Source organism: Zonotrichia albicollis, chromosome Z (assembly GCF_047830755.1).
Source record: "Zonotrichia albicollis isolate bZonAlb1 chromosome Z, bZonAlb1.hap1, whole genome shotgun sequence".
NCBI lineage: Eukaryota > Metazoa > Chordata > Aves > Passeriformes > Passerellidae > Zonotrichia > Zonotrichia albicollis.
Window position 1 is genome coordinate 8895799 of NC_133860.1, and position 21689 is coordinate 8917487.

General features: G+C 46.8%; 1 protein-coding gene across 1 annotated transcript in view; it reads left to right on the top strand.

Moving 5' to 3' along the window:
* LOXHD1 (lipoxygenase homology PLAT domains 1) overlaps positions 1-20733 on the top strand; it is a 79708-nt gene extending 58975 nt beyond the window's left edge. The window contains exons 20-24 of the mRNA XM_005490126.4: positions 2297-2482; positions 13967-14137; positions 15368-15506; positions 16995-17156; positions 20142-20733. Coding sequence (XP_005490183.3) covers positions 2297-2482; positions 13967-14137; positions 15368-15506; positions 16995-17156; positions 20142-20622 — 1139 coding nt within the window. The 3' untranslated portion in view covers positions 20623-20733. The remainder of the gene's footprint in view (positions 1-2296; positions 2483-13966; positions 14138-15367; positions 15507-16994; positions 17157-20141) is intronic.
* Positions 20734-21689: the final 956 nt, after the last annotated feature.

Sequence of the window (21689 nt, forward strand, 5' to 3'; positions counted from 1 at the left end):
TGCTAGCTTGGATCCAATCAGAATATGAAAGGCACTGCTGCAAACTTTGGGACGCCTTCAGCTTCCCAGTACATGCAAGGTTCATTCCAACCTATACAGAGGAGTTGGCACTTCTCCTTGCTGGATTCCATTGGATTTCTGCTTGCCCACCCCTCAAGTTTCTCAAGGTCCATCTGGGCTGGAATTCTGGCCTTCAGCATGTCACTCACTCACACAAATCTACCCTTGGCTGGAAACCTGCTGAGGAAACACTCTGCCACTGTGTAGGGTGTTGATGATGAAGTCCAGCTCAGTTGTGCAGATCCCAGAATCAATCCATGAGCTATTGCACTCATCACCAGTTTGGGCTGGTGCAACCACAGTACCTCCATCTCTTCATTTGTCAGGTTTTTTACAGTTCCTAAATGTGCCTGGCAGTTTTCCTGGAACTGGCAGCAACAACAACAACAACAAAAATATCAGTGACCCAAATAAGTGAAATGTACATTGATTTACCATTTCTGTTTTTTACTTTCCCATCTCCTGCTAATTGCTTGCGAGGGAAATGTCACAGCATGAGACCTTCATAAGCTTCTTCCTGCAGGGACGGTTTTGCTAAGAAACAGTTGGTTCTGTGCTTTTTGAGACCTGGCATTAATTAGGAGCCTGCTCCTTGCAAGGAAAGGGACTTCAGTTTGCTTTGTTCCTCACCTCAGCAAACTCTGGGATCATAAAAAGTACTGCCAGATGAACTGCCTGGATCCCTGATGCTTTCTCTTCCTACTTAAACCCTTCCCAGGGAACTGGTGAAAATTAGCCCCAATTTAACACGGGCAGCTTCTCGCATGGACACATGTTGCTTTGCCTTTCCTCTATAGGACTCTTTTTCTCCTCTTTTTCTTCTAGCAATTTTTTTTCCAGCCCTTCCATAAGTACAGTCATTATTTCTTCCTAACTTCTGTATTCAAGTCATAATCCTGTGGAAGTAGGGCCTTTCTCCAGAAGTTTACAGTCCCCCTAACTTTGTCTCTGCATTGTGTTTAAATGGAGCTGTGGGAAATACTGGCTCAAAGTGGATATGTGATACTCTTGTGCAAGAAAGGGCCTGGCAGGAGGTTAGACTTTCAAAGCTGGGCTATCCAAACGAGGGCAGCAGATGCTGTGCTTCTTTGTAAGGCAGATGTGAGCTTGATGGTCTGGTTTTCCAAAATTTAAGGGCCCTGGTTCTGACACAGCAATGACTGTCTGCCCATGGGTAATCTTATTTCTCTCCGTGAATCTGCTTTTATATTACAGTGTCAAAATTAAAACGCAATCGTTTTGGTGGAACTATAAATAGTGCCAGGTGAAAATGTAACACTTGCAGCTAAAATGTAAGCTCACTGCAGGTCATTTGGTCTTGGACTTCCCAAAATTCAGGAGAACAGCATGGCTGTTTTCTTTGGCAAAATATGGACAGTAGAGGACAAATGACACTCAATATCAGGTAATAAGAATCATCTTGGACATTTTTAATTTCCCAGCATATACACAATAAGAAAGTGGAAGGTGGTAGGTCAAACTGTTGCATGAGGAAGTGGGACTTTTTCCATTGATTTCTGCATGGTCAATACTTTGAGAAAGAGCAATATAGAAGGAAGATCTGTTGTGAAGTGGGCCATGAGATGCCACAGTGGCTGGGTTGATGATGTGTAAGTAGCACTGAAATCCCTGTACCATCAAACACAGCGAGAGCAGGAGGAGACAGACACCAGCTGAAGGATCCTGAGTGCCACAATTGCTTGGAGAAGGTTGTGGGACTGCAGGAGGGAATGACTGAGTGCTGAAAAGGGACTGTGCTTCATCGGGAAGCCCAGGACACCACTTTGTGGCTAGAAAAGTTATAAAGTATGTTCTTTAACACTCCTCAGTAGATTGCTGGATTCTGCTGGGTAAGTCACTTTACTTCCCCAGCTACTTTGGAATAATGGGAGTCACTACCTGACATCCCCTGCAGAGTGCTGTGATGGGCAGTCCTTCAAATTTCTGCTTCCCACTGCACTGCCACCACCACAGTCATGCACCTCGAGTGCCAGGGCAAAGCATCCAGCTGTATTTGTGGGGTGGACTGGAAGAGCTGATTGTCCTCCCTGCAGGATCCTGCACAAATCCACCGAAATGTCTTGGCAGTGCCCAGAGAAACATGAGCACCCCTGCAGCCTCCTCCAGCCTGCCTTAGCTGCCTCCCCGTGCAGCTGGGGCTGGGAGCCAGCCCAGGGTGGCAGGGTAACCCTGGGCATCTTTAATAATGGCATTTTTCTCTGCTCTCTCCTTCCAGGAGCAGGCACTGACGCCAACGTGTCCTTGATCCTCTTTGGGGAGTACGGGGACAGCGGCACCCTGCCTCTGAAGGAGTCCAACAAGTCCAACAAGTTTGAGAGGAACCAGATGGATGAATTCAGCTTCTCTGAAATGCTGAGCCTGGGAGATCTCTGCAAAGTGAGGATCTGGCACGACAACAAAGGTCAGGGCAGCGATGGGGCAGTGGGAGAGCTCGGGATGTTGTTACTTGAGGGAACACACAGACACAGGGCAGGCTGAAGGCAGAGTTCCCAGCTCTGCTTCAGGCTGGGAAAATTACCTGGGTAATTTTACCCAGATATTGATTCTTTAATTTTAATTTTTACCAGGATTTTACCCAGATCCAGGGAGCTGGTGTCCCAGCTCCCCTGTCTGGATACACCCCTTCAGGGTGCCCCTGTCCCTGGCTGCTGGTGCAGCAGGTCCCCAGCTTCAGTCTGAGCTTACAGCCACCTCTGGATGCCTCCCCCAGAGCAAAGCCACCCAGCCTGCTGTCCCAACACACTGAGTCCATCCCCACCTCTCACACAGGAGGCCAGCATGGTGCTCCCAGAGCAATTTAATGTTCTCAGCCTGACACTGACATGTGGGGAAACGCAGCCCAGCATAACACAGCGAGCCTCAGAAGAAAGAAATGAAGATCTGTGTCTGGCTTTATTAAGATCATTGCATCAGCCGGTGAGCACACAGCGTGCTGCTCAGAGAGGTTCTGACACTCCCCTGCTGCTGGACACCCTGACTGGTGTCACAAACTGCAGAGCAGAGCTTAGTAGGACTGTCACAGTCATTTGTGTTGTCATTCAGGCACCAAGTGGTGTCTTGTAACAAATGCATCACTAACACTGCTGTGGTGACATCCCATCCCATCTTCATGCAAAAGAGAATAAACTGCATTACCAATGCCTTGCTCACTGGGGGCCAGCCCTTGCTGCAGCCCAAAGGTGAAGCCCCAGAGCTCACACAGGCTCACACCTGAGCCACTCGACAAAGCAGTTTGGCAGCAATATTTATCACAGTCTGGGGAGGAATGGCACAGGGACCACCTGGTCATTACCTGGTTGTACTGAGGCAGCTGGTTTATGGCTGGGACAGGTTTCATGCCAGTATTGATGTGACCTGGCCACCATCCTCTCAACTACTCCAATCTGTGGCAGATGGGGAAGGCTGCATGTCATGCTCTAGTAATAAAAGATGCTATCTCTAGATTAGACTTTCCCATTGGAAAGTTTTTGAGGGGGAGAAAAAGCACATCTAATGGTAGCCTCTGTCTGCAGTGAAATATGGGAGATGCATCCACCTAACATGATTGTTTACTCCCAGACACTGCAAGCTCTGAGCTCATATTTATCACTCCCACTACACAGCACAATTTAGTTGATTAAACTCCATAATATCATGTTATATAGCTGGTGCTGAATGCAGTAAGGGAGCCGCTTTCACCTGATTACTTTGCCAAAACACTAATTCCTTAGATCTGCAGTTTAGATGTAGATATGGAAAGGGCTATTGAATGAGAGTTTTAGCTCAATAAACAGGTTTTCTGGCTGTTCCAAGACTGGTTCAGACATGCTTCTGATAGCACCGAGAAATCAACATGGACTGGCAGATTTGCTTTCAAACCTATTACCAGCTGAAACGTGTGCTAAAAGAACTTTTTCCCCAAGTGGCATCATGGCTCCCTGGTGACTGGCTGTGCTAACAGGATGAAATAAACTCACCAGAGCAGAGCTGGTCCTTAGGGCTCAGGCACATGGACAGACTGGGATGCAGGAAGGTGGGAACTGGATCAGATCAAGGGTCTGAGCTGCTCTTTCCAACAGCAGCAGCATCCCTGGCTGCCCAAGGAAGGGGACAGGCTGAACGTGTAATCCTGCCACAATCCTCTTCATTTTGCATGATGAATAGCTCAGGGCGTTTCTTGAAGTGGATATCATTCTTGTCCATTAAATAATTTCCAGTGAATTTTCTCATTCAAGGTCTTGCCCAGGCCCTCCAGGAGCCACTGGTACCCACACATCCTGGGCAGGGATTCCCATGAGTCTGCTGCCTGCTGCGTGACGAGCAAATCCTGTTAATCCAGGAGGGGTTTGTTGCCTTTTCCTTCTTGTACAAGTGATCACAGCTCACCCTCTGAGTGCCACTGATCATGCTGCTGACACAAGTTGGTAATTGCTGGCTGTGTGCAGCTGCTTGGTGGCAAAGGGAGGTAACAGAGTTTAGCCTTGGGCTAAGCAGTAAATAGGCTCCATTAGTTTAAATTTGCTCTGGGCTAAGAACTTGTACCCAGATAACCACCACAAGTCAGCTAAAATACTAAGCTGGGTGTCTAGAACCTAAAATATGTATATAAATACACATGGCAGCCTCATATTCTGTTTCCTTATTTCCTCATAACACTGGTTTCCACTTATAAATACTAGTCTTTACCAGACCTGTCTGACAGCAAGGTTAATTTAAGCCTTGGATAAACACCATGCTCAGGTTTTGTTCAGCAAAAATGTTCTTGCTTTTCCCCACAGAAAGAAGGAAAACTGTTGTTTAAATCATAACATATGTTGTCTACATTGTTCTTGCATTAGTCATGTGAAAGGCATCTCCCATCTAAAACTTCACACAATTCAGCATGACAGTTTGTTGGGTGGGTAGAGTATTTATTACTGCTGAGATCCAGGATATAGCTATCCTTTGAATATATGCCTGCTCCCTATATATAATTTATATAAATTGGCTGTGGCACTGCCTAGAAATTCCTGGCTCTATTTCTTTTAAATGAGTAGTAGGGTCAGGGGTCAAGTATGTTTTTTGTCAGATGTGTGAGGGACTTTTGGGTGTTAAATAAAAATGTGTTTGTATTTACTGCTACTCCGAGGCTTCAGATGTTGATAATTCTTTCTCTACCTCTTTTCTGGCTTTTTTGGACTAAATGGCTCTCTACCAATGGCCTGTGGAAGGCTTGGCCTCACACTGGCCCACCCCATTGATCCTCGAGTCCTGAATATGTGGAGCATGCTTGGTGTTCTTTTCCTGAAATAAACTGTCAGTCTCAATCACAGAATCACAGAATGACAGAAAAAAGGAATCACAGAATCACAGAATCACAAAATGGTTTGGGATGGAAGAGACTTTAAAGTGCATCTCATTCCACCCCGTGCCATGGGCAGGGACAGCTCCCACTGTCCCAGGCTGCTCCCAGCCCCATCCAGCCTGGCCTTGGGCACTCCAGGGATCCAGGGGCAGCCACAGCTGCTCTGGGCACTCTGGGCCAGGGCCTGCCCACCCTCCCAGCCAGCAATTCCTCATTCCCAATGGGCCAAAATCTGTCCCTGCCCTCTGGCCCTGGGAGCCATTGCCTGGGTGCTGTCCCTGCCTGCCTTGTCCCCAGGGGCTGTGCAGCTCTCCTGGAGCCCCTGCAGGCCCTGGCAGGGGCTCTCAGGTGTCCCTGGAGCTTCTCTGGTGCAGCTGAGCAGCCCCAGCTGTGCCAGGCTGGCTCCAGAGCAGAGGGGCTCCAGCCCTGGCAGCATCTCCGTGGCCTCCTCTGCACTGGCTGCAGCAGCTCCAGCTCCTTGTGCTGATATTTGGGGCCAATGACAACACCACATGAGGTGCCCCATCAAGGGGAAATACTAACCATCCAAAGGCTTCCTTTTCTTAGCCATATCCAGAGGCCAACTGCCTGCCTGTATTTCAGGATAAAACACATTTAAATGCCTTGCCCATTGTGCTCACTGTGCCACGCACCACAGCTCAGCATCCTTCTCCCTTGGTGCAGCCTTGCTGCAGTGGCTTCGCTCCCAGTTCCCATCTTTTGTTTATCCTTTCACTGAAATTTGACTGCAGTGGGGTGTTCAGAGCTGAAGAGACAGTAATTGCCATGGCAAGACTATCAGGAGGTCTTTAAATTGCAAACACCATGTTTTCATCCTGTGGAAAAGCACGCCAGTTTTATGGTCCCACTTTAATGCTTTTAAATGCCATTTTCCCCACAAAAACTGCTGAGTGACATCTCTGTATGAGACATAAAGGAGGAATGAAGCCCCCATCTAATTTCTCTAACTTCAGTAAAAATGATTAGGGAGGAAGTTGTTGCTCATTTGAAAACAGGCAGTTTAAAGACTTCACAACTGCAATTTCAAGGAGCTTGTTCCTGATTTTTTTAGATGTTTAGAGCTCACCAGTGAGATTCTGGTAACAGCAAAGTGATATGAATGAAATTTAGTTTTAATTTTGCTCCATGTCTTTTTATCTTGCCCCTGTTTACTTTGAGATACTGATGTTCAACCTAATATATTTAGACTCCCTGAGCAAATTTAATCACTTCCAGGCTCCCCATCTCCTGATCTCAGATAGGCACTATGTATTTTCTCATATCTCCGTTCATTTACTTCTACATTTATGCAAGATCAGTATCTGTAGGTCTGTAGAAACGCTGACTTTCTAAATATAGGCCTCAAATTTTTTATTTTTTTTTTCTCTTCTATAAGGACTAAATCACCACTCTGGAAGAATGACTGAAAGTTTCTCAGTAACAGAACTATTTACCTAGAAAAAGGCTGGTTTCCCTCCTTTTTTATGTGGTGGGTTTTTTTGTGTTTGTTTGTTTGTTTGTTTGTTTTTGTATGGCTGCTGCCTTTTTCTCCATGGAACAAGGAAGTATGGGAAATCTGGACTTAGCTCCCTCATCTGCCTGAGTAGGTTTGGACCCAGGTGATAAGCAGTCTGTCTAAAGTAATTAATTTCAGATTCTTGATTATCTCAGTTGCCATCAACCAAGGGGAGCCAGGAAGAGTCTAATTATGGATAAACCAGACTTTTCTGTGTTGTGGGAGAAAAGACAAAAGTAAATACCAAGGTTATGGAGCCAAACTTCTTCTTTGCCTTAACAAGGCCTTTCTCTCAATTCACCAACTGCTCTGACATTGTCCAGCAGAGTTTTAAACAGCCCAGCTGCCCCAGTGACTCCTTTTGGGTGGCTCTCCCAAAAGAGAAAGTACCTTATTCCCTTTTTGAGTTGGACTCAAGTCAAAACAGTTTATATACCCTCGGTTTTCCTTTCCTTTCCCTGAAGGAATTACCTTTTCCAGGAGCAGTGTCTTGACTCAGATGTTAAATGGCCCAGGCCTTGAACTCACAGCACACAGCCATTCCAGAGGACTGGTTCTCCAATTCATGGACATGATTCCAAGCCTTTGGGGCACTTGTAGACCATAAATTATTTTTTTAAAAAACCTAAAGAACTGTCTTTTTTTATCCCTTTGTAAGGATTTACTCAGCTATCAGGCCCGAGAAGGGCTTTTCTAAGCCTTCCCTCTCAGCTCTGGACTGGTGCCTCATAAACTGTGCTGATCCTCAGGGCAGATTTGTTGAAGAGTTTCTGCTTTAAATAAAAAGTGAGAGGGCGAGAAATAGATGTGTAAAACTGCCCAAGGAGAGGAGAGTCCATCACACTCTCTGTTTTGCTGGTGGCTCAGTACAGGGGCAGTCAATGCCAACTCCTGCACATCCATCTGCATGCATGGATCAACTCTACAACTCAGACTGGGCCCAAGTGGGAGTGCAATCTGCAGACTTGCATCATGCCAGCAACTGTGCCATGCCTGATTACTCCTTCAAATTGTCCAAATCTGGCCTCAGCACCTTGGGAGATCCCAGCACTGACACAAGGAGCCCCCTCTCATGTGCCTTGCACCTTTCTCTCTCTCCAAGGCCAGGTTTTTCACCCAAAGGTGTTGTCACAAAGATAATGATTTCACCCTGTGAGGATTATGAGGCCCTGGCACAGAGGAGCTGTGGCTGTCTCACCCCTGGAAGTGTCAAAGGCCAGGCTGGACAGGGCCTGGAGCAGCCTTAGATGGTGGAAGGGGTCCCTGCCCATGGCAGGGGTGGGATGGGACGAGTTTTAATCTCCCATCCATCCCAAACCATTCCGTGATTCTGTGAAAGGTGTGCTACAGGTGTTACATCTTAACCAAGAGATACTGCCAAGGTATCACAGTCCAGAGGTGACATGAAGCAGAAAAAGACATGTAAGGAATTCAAATTGCAGACCCAGAGAGAACACAAAGACTTTGGTGTTGACCTTCTGCATTCATTCCTTTCCAATCTTGTGAATTGCAGAACCTTTCAGAAGGAGCCCAAAAGGAGAGATGTAGCCTTAGAATTATAATTTCCGTAAAAGCTTCTCTTTTCTACAGGCCTCTTTTGCTGCTCTTGGGGACAAATTATCCTGCATCCTTTTTAAAAGCTTTTGCTTCAAGTATCCCTCTATAAAATACGAAATTTCCTTCAATCACAAGAACATAATCTGAGAAATTGTTCCATCTCCAGTCTGAGTTGTTAAGTGTTTTTGCACAGGAGTAGTTCATCTGTAAGATGTGAGGGCTGGAGGAGTGGGGTGTGTCTGAGGGTAATTTATGGGTGGTTTTGACCCGAGTCAAATCCTGAACTCTGAACAAGTTGCAGATACAACAGAGGAGAGGGGGCGCAGGGCACTCACTTTCTAAAACTATCCCAAGTGTTAATCTTCTGCTTTCTCAAAGACTGTGAGAGGGTTTTTTTGCATTGCCCGTCTGCCCTGATGAGAAATGTTGTGGTGTGAACCAATATGAGCCTAAAGGAGAGATCCACAAAATGGATCTATTTTTATTCTGCCACTGGCTTGCTGAATGACCTTGCGTAAATCGCATCCCTGTACCTCATTTTCAATTATGTAAATTAGGGATAAAAATTATTCACCTTCCTAGAGTGTTTTGAGATGTACTGGTGCACAGCTAGATGCTATGATTTTAACACCTCACAATTAATGCTCTGTTTCTAGAGGTTTGAAGCTGCTATCAAAACTCCCACCACTTTCTGGGTGATGCCTCATGAGGTGGGGTTTAGGGATGAATGCTCACCTCACCAGGCAGGGGACAAGAAATGTCAGAGGATGCAAGGCTGATGAGGTGCCTGTGCTATGGTCGTTACTTCACGTGTCAGAAAACGTGAAAATTTTTAAAAAATAAATGAATAAAAAATGCAGTTAGGGGGCTGAGCAGTGCTGGTTGGTGGCTGTGAATGGCTTGGCAGCAGCAGTTCTTCACTGGCCCTTGAGCAGTCAATGTCCCTAGCAGGAGGGATTTTTTACTCCTGTGGAAACATAAGCAGCAGTAATGACTACTATTATCCTTGATCAGACATCAGCTGCTTCCAAAACCAAACCAGAAGAGATATTGCTACAGAAAGTTAAGGGATAGAGAAGATAGTCAATGAATATGGCTGAAAAAAGTGGAGACTTCCATGGATGTGTGTGTATCCAAGCACGGATGTGGCTCTGACTGCAGATTTGGTCCCACCAGGACTTTATTTGCCAGGAATAGTTAATGTTCACTAAAGCAAGGTCAGGGACCAGGTGCCTGCTGAGCAGTGAACCAACCACACTTGTTCCACCCCATTTTTTCCTCCCACCCTCCCATGTTTCTGCAGGTGTCAGAATGCTTTAATATTCTAGGGGTGAGTGCAGGCAAGTCGTGGCTGTTCCTGAGAGAGGGAAAAGAAGCTTCTGGTGCTGCAGGCTGGGGTTTTAGCTAAATGAAGCAGTAATGTCATTATCTGTGTTTCATCTGCGCCTCTACAGTCAGGCTCAATTGTGCTAATCACTGCAGAAATGGGTGACAAGGAGCTTACAATCCAACCTGTCCAATGTCAGGAAAGCACAGACTTCCAGCATCACCTGGGGAAAAGGAAAACGGGTCCTGTGAGGGCTTTTCAGGTGGTCCCTGCTCAGAATCCCCCAGTGGCCAGCTTGGATCCTTTTAGGAAGGAGGATAAATGAGATAAATAACTGTTCTTTTGGATAAGGACATTTGGGGAACAGAATACATTTTCCCTAGATCACACTAAATTATACAGAGTCAAGCAAGCAAAGTGATTCTTTTTTCCCCAAAGCTCTTCTCTTCCTCTAATTACATTTGAAATGTTTTGCATGCTATTGAAAATGTCACTTCCAGCTGCAGACCATTAAGGAGCCTATGTGGCACTGCCATGGGTTTTATTAAGGCAGGTTTGTTGCTGGGGATTTCAATGGCAGCAAAACGAGGCCTGGGGTGAAATACCTTTTGTTACAAGTGTTGAACACTTGTTTTGGTGGTAGGGGACCTTTCACAAAGGCACAGTGCTCACCAAATTATTTTAAAGACCAAGGGATGAATAATGGGGCAGGAACTACTCAGATGTGTGCTATTTCTTCCCTTCTGCCCCAAAGCATTAATGGAGGCAAATGTAGTGGTCCTGGTTTGTACTGAGCTCACAGCAGAAATTTGTGCAGCTGATGTTTTCCTGAGCACTTGTTTTCCTGGTACTGCTGCCTGAGGTGCCAACAGGACTCAGGCAGGTCTGCTCTGGTTTTTTCTGCAATCATCCAAAACTGAGCGATGGAGCAGCTCTGGCTCTGTGGATCAGAGTCAGGGACAGTGTCCAGGGAAAAGGCTGATGGGCCATTGCTGCAGAGATCCTTCAGTTTCTCCCTGCAGCCAGGCTGTGTGGGCAGTGGTCAGGATGTGGGAAAGTCCTTTCACTCTACTATATTCACATCACTCTTCTGGCTCCTCTTCCTCTTCTGCTTATGCTGCTCTATAACCCAGCCTGGGCTGTGGATTTGGTGAATCTGGGATAGGAGTTTCCTTTCCTATCATTGCTTAGGTGCTGTAGAGTGTCTGAGCCCATTGCAAAAGTCACAGAGGAACACAAGGGGTAAACAGGATAATAGCCTGAAACCAGGATTTCATGACCTGGAAAGCAGTTCTGCAAACATGACTTGTTCTCCTTCTGCTGACGTGATGCCCAGCACACAGAGCCAGCCCAGCAGTGGGGGAGTCTCAGATTTAGACTCTGTGCATCACTGGCCTTTCCATTTTCTTTTCCATACCAATGCAAAGAGCAATTTTATAAATAATTTCCCAGTCTGAAACAAAAGAAAAACAATATTTTTTTCTAGTAGAGCAGGGTGCATTTTTCAGACATGAACGAACCCTTCCATTTCTACATCAGCTTTTAAATGGTGTTTAGTGCTGTGGCAATGAAACCCTTGATGTGACAGCGCTCCTGGCACAATGGGACATGGACAGGGTGGGGAGATACGATGCTACGGATGTATCCAGCAGAGCTTTCACCTGGGGTGAGCTATTTCTTCTAAAAATGAAAAGTATTTAGGGATCCAAACACAGGTCTCATAATCTAATTTAAGTCACTAACAATCAAGAATGAAAATGAGAGAAGGCAATTTTTAGTGAGAGAGAAGAGAAATGTTTCTTTCTTTAAAGCAGACAGGAGGATGTTTAGGGGAAGTTGTACCATTTTTCTAGGACTGTCTATCCAGCTCCTTAATTTATGTACCCCCGTGCAGTAAGGGACACCCTGTTGGCATTTGCTTTTCAGTGCTGATCCCTGACAGAGCTCAGCACTTGCTCTTTAAATAGCCCAGAGCTGATAAAAGCATTTTTGTGGGGAGGAGCTGGCTTTGTCCTCAGCTCCCACATCTGCAGCAAAGCCAGGTCAGTCCCATCTCTGCCTCTGATAAAAGAGCAGGAATTTGCTGCAGCTTCTTGGTGAGTGTGGTTGCTGGCACCAGGCTGGAGGAGAGGGAGGAGGGCATGTGCATCTCACCCAGTCTCCTTTCTGGCACTGCTGCTTAGCCCTGATCCTGACCCCACCGTCCTGTTTGCTCCTGGCAGCCAGGCTGAGATCCACAATTTATTCCATCCTGGTCTGCAGGCACTGACACCTCTCACTGCAGAAGGAAGGCATGTTTTCCTTCTTTCATGCTGTACTGTTGTCACCATGTAAAGTTTTGATGGGAGCAGAGCAGACTCCTGAATATCCTGCAGAGATGCTCACTGAACTTAAATGGAAAAGATCCTACCAAAAGATTAACAGCTGACACTGCCAACATGTGTAGAATAAATTTCCAAAACAGCCCCAAAGAGCAAGTTGCTCCAGTTAAATCACAGTGGGAGCCCTGGAAAACTTCACAGAATTGTAGAATCACAGAATGGTTTCTGTTGAAAGAGACCTTAAAGACAATTGTGTTCCAACTCCTGCCATGGGCAGGGACAGCTTCCACTGTCCCAGGTGGCTCCAGGCCCCATCCAGCCTGGCCTTGGACATTCCAGGGATCCAGGGGCAGCCACAGCTGCTCTGGACAACCTGTAAAATTAAAGCAGCTGGAACTAAACTCTTCTCACCAGTGTCCAGTGACAGCACAAGAAGGAATGGGCTCAAACTGAAATAGAGGAAATTCCATTTAAAATAAGAAAAGAAAGCTTTTCTTTTCCTCTGCACGGGTAATCAGAGTCTGGCACAGGCCACCCAGAGAGGCTGTGGAATCTCCATCCTTGGAGATACTAAAAACCTGGCTAGGCTTGGCCCTGAGGAACCAGCTTTAGCTGAGTCTGCCCTAAGCAAGATGTTCTACAGATGAACCCTCCAGGCACTGGAATGACTTTGCAGTTCTGTGCCCCTGAAATTCAAGGGGTGAATGGTGGTGTTGGTTGAGGTCTGTGCTGCATAGCACCCAGTTTAATTTCCTAACTTGGAGAAGGTTCAGGAAGCAAAGCACAGAACAGCAATGGCTGTTCTCCAGCACATGGTGTGGAGGCTCACAGTCCACAGGAGAAGGGCAGCTTGTTGACACAACTCAAAAAATGTGCCATCATTTTCTATTCAGGGATAATGAGGATTAATTTTTGCAAACGTAGGGAATAGGCACACGGCAATGAATTCCTGGAAGAGCAAGAGCTGTTTAATCTCTCCAGGATGTACATAATAAGTGAGCAGATATGTCTCATCATGAACATAACATTTTTTGTCTGACTAATAGCAGGACTTGAAAGTAGAACTGTCAGAACCTCCCGTCCCCACTGAGGTCAACAAGTGTTCCTGTGATTTTAACAAAGAAATCAGGAAAACATTCTCAAATGCTGTTTTCTTTGTCTTCAAGTTGCTTTTCCAATGGGGAAAAAACAAACTGACCAATCAAAGTAGCAAGCTAAAAAAGTGCTGTGGCTCCTCAGAAGGCCCCAGGGGAAATGTAAAGTGATTTGGTCATCCATGCTGGAGCATCCATCACTTTACTCCGTCCTGTTTCACATCCAGTCCCAGCACTCATTAATTTGCCCTCGTTCCTTGGCAAGCATGGGAAGGTTCCTTGCATGTGCTGGCTGGCAAGGCTGAAAGAGGAAGTTGTGCTTTACATTCTGACTTCAAATCCAAAGAGGAGAGAGCCCCAACCTTAGTGGTTGTAAAAAGGATGGGGACAAATGTTTTAGCCGGGCCTGCTGCAACAGGGCAGTGGGGGTGGTTGAAAACTAGAAGAGAGTCAATTTAGATCAGATATAGAAAGGAAAAATTTTTTACAGTGAGGGTGGGGAGGCTTTGGCACAGATTGCCCAGAGCAGCTGTGGCTGCCCCATGCCTGGAAGTGCCCAAGGCCAGGTTGGATGGAGCTTGGAGCACCCTGGGATAGTGGAAGGTGTCCCTGCCCATGGCAGGAGAGCTGACCTTCAAAGATCCCTTCCATTCCTTGATTCCATGATTTATAGCAACAACCAAGGAAAGGTACCTCCCCTCCTATGTGCAAACATTCAGACCTTTATTATTTCTGCTGTTTCACCAGGCATTGCCCCAGGCTGGCACCTGGAATACATTGATGTGACGGACTCGGCCATGGACAAGACGTTCCGGTTCCAGTGCGATCGCTGGCTGGCGAAGGGTGAGGATGATGGGCAGCTCATCAGGGAGCTAGCCTGTGCCAACAATGACATCCTGGAACTGAAGGAACGGACTGGTGAGTTTGGAGGGCTCTTGTGCCACTTCCTGAGGGACCTCAGAGGTCGTAGGACCACATCTCCTGCAAGCTGGAGGCTCCCATGCAGGCTTTGGGGGTTATTTCGTGTACACTTCAGTTCAATAGAGCAGTTCTGGGATAAGAAAGAAATGAAACTGGATTTGGGAGGAAGAGAAAGATCTCATTCTGTGTTGAAAGCAAAGAGGGGCCCATCTGCAGCGGTTCAGTCCATCAGTGAGCCATGAGAACTCATGGATATGATCTCATTAGAACTAATGTGCTTGAGCCTTTGAGGTGGAAAATAAGTTCAGTCCTTAAAGCTTGGTAAGTAACATTGCTCCAGCTTCCTCCTTAACTGGTTCTGGGCTATGAGCTTAAGTGTCCCAGCTGAATATCACAGCTGAGCTTAACAGCCCATGGCCCTGGATCTGCTCTGGGTAATCCCCATGGGGCCAAGGCAATAACACTGCTGTCTGATGTGGGGGTGACTCAGCCAACAAGAGTCACTTAACCACACTGAAGATATGCAGAGTCCATCTCAAGAACTACTGCACCAGTGCTCTTCTTCAGGAGAATCCTGAGGAGACAATAATCACATTACTGACAGGAGAATCCTGGGGACACAATAATCACTTTACTGACAGGGGAATCCTGGGAATACAATCCTCACCGTGATTGTGCTCTGCCCCTGAAAAAATATCAGCCTTGTGAGGGCCATTCTGGGTACTTACAGGCCACCACAGCATCTGAGCACATCGTGCTGGGTGCATGGACACCCTCACTCTGATAGGAACAGTGGCACAAATTTAGGAAAAAAAAAAAAGGAAAGAAAGAAAAGAAAATATGGAGGATTCAGGCTGTGTTTCAGATTAAATGCTCAGCACAGCATGGAGCTGGACACATATTGTTCAAGAGGGACCTCAATCATCCTTGTGGGTCCCTCCAACACAGAATATTCTATGATTCTAAGAATAACTCCATCTATTCTTGCTACCCAATTGAACAGGACTCATATTTTTCATGTATTCTATCCCAAACCACCTAGAAGTCAAAAGTCCCACAGATTTCAGTGTGTTTCCACCCTTACTTTGCAAATGCTTGCTGTCTTGTGGGCTGTGATAAATATTAGGAAAAGGGGTTTTTAAGCAAAGTGACAGCCAAATGAAGAGATCTTGCAGGCCATCTGCTCTCCCTTTTCTGCTTAACGTGTGTGTTAATTATGCTTTAAAGCCTATGAGATTCTCACAGTAACCAGCGACAGAGAGGATGCAGATACAAAGGAAAACATCTGGATCATCCTGGAAGGGAAGATGGGCCGCTCAAAGGAATTCCTCATGGAAAACTCTTCCAAGAAAAGGAGGTTTGAAAGGTAGTGAGCAGGATGGTGGGCCAGAGGAACTCCCACCCACTGTGTGTCCTCCACAAATGCCACTTCTTCTTGCCATAGGGAGCCGTGTTTGTGCCATGCTGCTTCCAAAAAACTTGATGGCTTCCTAGTTGGATAACAGAGAAGATAGAAAATGAGTTTCTGGTGGGCAGCCACAGAGTAGGTTTTAGGACAGCAAGAAAAAGGCATTTGGCAAAGGGAAATGTAGATATTGCATGTGTGTGTGTGTGTGTGTGTGTGTCCTTTTGTGTCTGTACATCCAAAGAGGCTCCTGGCGAGCCCCCAGGGAGGCTGAGTGGATTTTGAGCTGGGAGGAGCAGGAGGAAGCTGGAGGTGGTTTTAGTTCCTTTCGCAGCATCTCGCTGGGAGTGGGAATCAGAGAGAAAGTAATAACAGTTGGAGGCTGGATGTTGTCAGAGCTGCTCAGATCTGGCTTTGCAGACGGATCCGGGGGTGAGGCTGCCGGATCACTGTGGTGTGAGGAAAGGCAGGATCAGCCTCCTGCTGGAGGCACATCCATGGAACAGGGGGCATAGTCCTTCTCCCACATGGCACCAAAGTGCTCCAGGTGTGAGCAGGGTTTGCTGCTTGTTTGAGGACAGGGAACACCCTCTGGAGATGGGGACCTCACCAAAGTCACAGGCACTGCTGGTGTTCTGCTGCTTTGCAGGGGGAAAAAGTGATGGATGACCAAATCACGTTTTCTGGTAAAGGAAGGTGCAATTCTGGCTCATGTGGGACACAGTATGACTGACTGAGACACCACATGAAATATGAAAGAACAGGAGGAATTCTTGAGCTGATGGTGCCCATGGAGAAGTTAGACATCCCTCTTCATTAGGCACAGTCTGTCCTTGGAGGGACCAAGGGCCAGCCCAATAAGGAAATGAACCCAACAGAAACTCAAGGAACACAACAGGAATCCAGCCAACTCTTTGTCAGAAACCTATCAGGCCTGCCCATGGCAGGGGTTTGGAATTAGGTGAACTTTAGGGTCCTTTCCAGCCCAAACCATTCTGAGATTCTGTGATTTAATTGTTCCTCTGAGCTATTTCCAACTCAAGCTTCAGGAAGGGTGGCTCAACGAGCAAATTTAAAACAGCTATGGTGGGTAGATGTGTAACAGATACAGTATCTGTCAAGAATGAATGAATAAGTGCTGGAGAGGAAATTAGTCATTCTTTAGCTTTATCTATAATGAGGCAAATTGATTTTGTATGTGGAACAGCTCAAGTTTATCCTAGAAAGTCCTAGTGGCAACAATTTAAAGTGTCACCCCTAATCAGAGAAAATACTAAATTTAAATATGGAAATTATACTTTGTGTTGAATGATTGTAGGTTAAATCAAATGACTGTAAATGAAGGCTTATCCTCTATCTTCCATAGCCATGTGCAAATTACTTAATGTCCATATGAGGCAAGTCACTGGCAGCCTCCAGGATGCTGAAACTGCTCCCTGTCTCCTGCAGGGGAGCGACTGACACGTTCCAGTTTTCTTCAAAGAACCTTGGTGATATTGCAGCCATCTGTGTTGGTCACTGCCCAAAGGATGGGAAGAAGTCATCTGCAAAGGCTGATGTCTTCTGGCACGTCCAGGAGATCATTGTGACGGAGATGGAGCTTTGCAACAAGTAAGTGCCTTCTCACCTGCAAGGAGCTGCCCTGGGAGGACATGGGGCAGCTCAGCAGCTCTGCACACATCCTCCTGAAGCATTTCAGGCTTAGGAAATAACAGAAAGTCTTGTTTTCTGTTATGTAGTTTGGTGTATCAGGTGCAGAACGTCCTTGTCTGACTTGCCTGCACAATTTCTGAGTTGTTAGAGAGGGTGTTTGCATGTGCAGGTAACTTCATAAACAAGTTGGCTGAGGTGAGTCTCACAGCCAGGATGAACTGATGTCTCACATTATGAAAAATAACCAGAATGGCTAAAATTCAGTTGTAGGATACTCTGCACAGACTGGTCTTTAAGTAAGCCTTGTGAAAGATTTCCTGGAAACAAGAGTAAGACAAAGGCTGAACCTCTGATTCCGACCAGTTCGGATGAGAGATCCTCCTGGTGTGGTCCAAAAGGCCACACATCACTGGAGAGGCTGCAGTCCTGCAGCTCAGCCATGCCTGTAGAGCCCTGAGCAGGGTCAGGCCATGCACACTTTGATCTGAGCCCCATCTCTGGGAGGGGAGCAGATTCCACAGGAGCAGAGGACATCACCCACCTGCAGAACAAACTGCACTCCAGTAAAACAGTCCATGACATTAATTGTGGATTTCTTCTCTTCTCCACGATATTTCCATTGCTGCTGAAGAATTTAACTATGAGGAGTTTGTTCCAGCTGAGACAATTGAGTGTTTAAGAAGAAATCCTTGAAGTGGTGAGGTTTTTTTTTAGAAGCTAAGAGTCTCTCCTAGCAAATTAATCAGCCAACTGAAGAGCCTTAATAATATTTGCTGAATGAAAACTCAGTCAATTGCATACTAAAACATGCTCTTTTCTCCTGGTGGGGAAAAGCCTGGAACCCTCTGAGTCCAGCTGTGCAATCAGATCCATGCACTGAACTCACTGGGAGCATGCTGAAACTGCTGGGACCGTGTGCTGTGAGGGGGCCAAAGGTTTTCTCATAAAATCTCACATTTTGGAGATTGTTTTAAATTAGAGAGGGCAGCCAGAAGGTGTGGGTAAAGCCTGCATTCTGTCCTTGCACTGGAGCAGGGCTCCAGCTCTGCAGATGCAGCACTTCACAGAGGTGTTTGCTGTGCACACGAGCAACTGGAGAGCTTGCACCATGAGAACAAGTTCTCACTTCAGGAATAACCCATCCCAGATATCAAAAAACCTACCCAGACAAGCCAAAAACCAAGTTTAAAGAGTTAACAGATTGTTGCAGCAATAGTTTTGAATTATACTGGGATTTTTCCTTTCTTAGTATGTAAAAAGGTACTATTTAAAGATTTTCCTTGCATATTTCAGGGCTATAAAGGTATTTTTTTTTCTTTTTGCCCCTTGTGAAGATTGGCATGCACCATTTCACTTCCAGACCATGAGATATTACACAGCTGAGGAAATTCATCTTCAGCACTGGGAATCCTCTCCATCATACTCTCATGAAGTTTTTCTGCCCCTGAGCCTAAAATTTTGCTCTTCCTGGAATCTACAGAAATTCCATCACTCTCTTCATGCAGTTTTTCTGTCCCAGAGTGTAAATTTTTTTCCCCTGGAATTTCTCATCTACAAAGCTTCTTCCCAGGGAATAAGTGCTTCACTTTGTGTGCAGAAAATGCCAAGAGTATAGGAAGTGCTTAAGAAACACCACACAGCAGGATTCACAGTGACCCTTCCTCCAGGTGTTTATTTTACACACGCACTGCAATCCATTCAGGACTCCACACTCCATTCAGGAGGACCTGCTGCAGTTCAGTGAAGGTGGGGAAGGGGCAGAAGCTCATTTGGAACTGATCTGCATCACTGGAAATTTAATATGTCGTTAAAAGCAGAGTGCTCCAGCCCCTGGCTGAGTGCCAGCTACGAGGAAATTTATGGATGTGCTCGGTGCTCCCTGCACATCACCAGACACAGCACTGTTGGCATGTGGTACCTCTCATTTCCTTGTTCCCACTTTTTTTGTTCCCTGCTAAGGATGACACAGGTGATCTAGAAAGGGCAGGGGAGATTTAAACCTCCTTCATCTTTCCTGTTGCTTTTTTTTATGCCTTTTTCCTGCTTTAGCTCTGGGCCTGACTGCTCGTCCTGCCTTGGTGGGTCTGGAACTGGTCATGCCATTGCACAGGCTGAAGGAAAACATGACAAGAGCCTCAGAGATCCTTCCCACGTGCAGTGTGTCTGCAGCTGTGTGGGGAGAGGTCATATTTTTCCAGCTGCAAAGCTCCATCGTGGCCCTCTTTCTAGAGAAATATTCAAGTTCTGGTACATGTAGGGGAAAATGCTGAAACAGCATTAATATTGGCCAGTTTAGTAGAATTCACACTCCCTAACTTTCTGGCTACATTTTTGTACCAACAATGTGGTACAGGTGGGCAGGGCCTGTCCCTGTGCTGGCACTGCTGGGACACCTGCAGTGCTGGGGACAGCTCTGGGCCCTCAGCACAAGAGAGACACCGAGGGGCTGGAGTGTGTCCAGGGCAGGGAACGGAGCTGGGAAGGGGCTGGAGCCCCAGGAGAGGCTGAGGGAGCTGGGAAGGGGCTGAGCCTGGAGCAAAGGAGGCTCAGGGGGCCCTTGTGGCTCTGCACAGCTCCTGACAGGAGGGGACAGCCGGGGAGCAGGGCTGTGCCCCAGGGAACAGGGACAGGAGCAGAGGGAACGGCCTCAGGCTGGGCATGGGGAAAGATAGATTGGATATTATGGAAAACTTCTTCATCCAAGGAGCTGTCCAGCCCTGGCACAGCTGCCCAGGGCAGTGGTGGAGTTGCCATCCCTGGAGGGGTTTAAAAGCTGTGTGGATGTGGCACTTTGGGAACATGGGGCAGTGCTGGGGTGGGGTAGCACTTCGACTCAATGATCCTAGAAGGCTTTTCCAACACAAACAATCCCACAATTCCCTCACATTTGCCCCATAAAGTGGCCGTCGATGCCACTAACCTTCCCCTTGTTCCCCGCGTCAGGTACTTCTTCAGGTGCAACGCGAAGATCCCTCTGCGCTACAAGCGGCGAGACTACAAAGTCTTCGAGTGTGCCAAGGTCACCGAGAGCTTTGCCAGCAAAGCCCGGAGCCTGGTGCCAGTGAAATACGAGACCATCGTGGTCACGGGCTTCGAGAAGGGCGCGGGCACCGACGCCAACGTGTTCATCACCATCTACGGCCTGAACGGCGACTCAGGCCGGCGCGCGCTCCGGCAGAAGTTCAGGAACCTCTTCGAGCGAGGCAAAACCAGCAGGTTTTACCTGGAAACGCTGGACATGGGGGAGCTGAAGAAGGTCAAGATTGAGCACGACAACAGCGGGCTGGCTCCGGGCTGGCTGGTGGAGAGGGTGGAGATCACCAACTCGGCCACTGGCGTCACCACCATATTTCCCTGTGGGAAGTGGCTGGATGAAAACCGAGGGGATGGGTTAATCTGTAGGGATCTTTTTCCTAGGTACTGAGGAGGATTTTGGTCCCTTCAGTATGCATTTTTTTCTCATTATACTGTTTTATATTGCCTTTTACTTTTTAATACGCTGCCTTTTGTATTGAGAAATTTTTAGTAGCTTCTTCCTGGGTTAACATTTTGTAAAAGTAATGTTGCCTTTTTTTTTTTTTAAAGTGCACATAAAACTGTTAATTAAATAAATGCATTTATTGGTTATTTATGATTAAAAGCTACAACCAGCAGAGATATAAACTTTTCTGTACCAGCTCAGATGTTTCTGCTTTCAGTGCTATGCCTTGACAGAGCTGAGAATACCCACTGACCTACTCCACTGATAGGTTCCACTTTTAGATAAGCATAGAGGTTAAGCTAATTGAGACATTTTTATTTAAGAAAATTGAGCTTGGAGATCCCAGATTTTTCCCACTTCTGGCAACTGCAAGCTCTGCACGTCCATACACACATATGGACATCTCCAAGGGCACCACATCAAAACACAGCAGGCACAGTGGGATGTTCCATGGGGAGTTTGGGGAGCATCTGCATCCCCCCAGCCAGGTCTCAAGCAGTGGGATCTGGGTGATGTTTTCTGCCCTGTGAGCTTTTTTTCCCCCAGGGCAGACTTTGCTCCCTGGCTGAATTCCTACAACTCTGCCAAGAGCTGGGATCTATGGTTACAGCTGCCAGTGCAAACGACCTTCCAGATAATCAATTCCACAGCAAGGAAGCTGTGCTAACTATATTCAAAGCTGACTCAGGATAATCATACCCTACATGGCCTGAATACCAGCTCTGTTTCAGAGCAAATGCCATGCATTTCAACTTTTTTTTTCCTTTAATAAGGATTGCTGGGTTTTGTCTTTTTCCGTGGCTCAGAAGGGATTTCCTGGCGGCAGTAAGGGCCAGTGCTCCTGTCAATGAGCTCTTCCCAGGCACTCACATCTCTACAGGTGCCAACAAGGAAATCTGCCCACAAATCATTGCTTCTGGAGCCCTGTCTCTCTCTCCAGGGTGCAAAGCAGCAGGACACATCCTTAAGAGGAAAAAGGGAGGTGTTTGAGCCATGAGGACCTTCCTCCC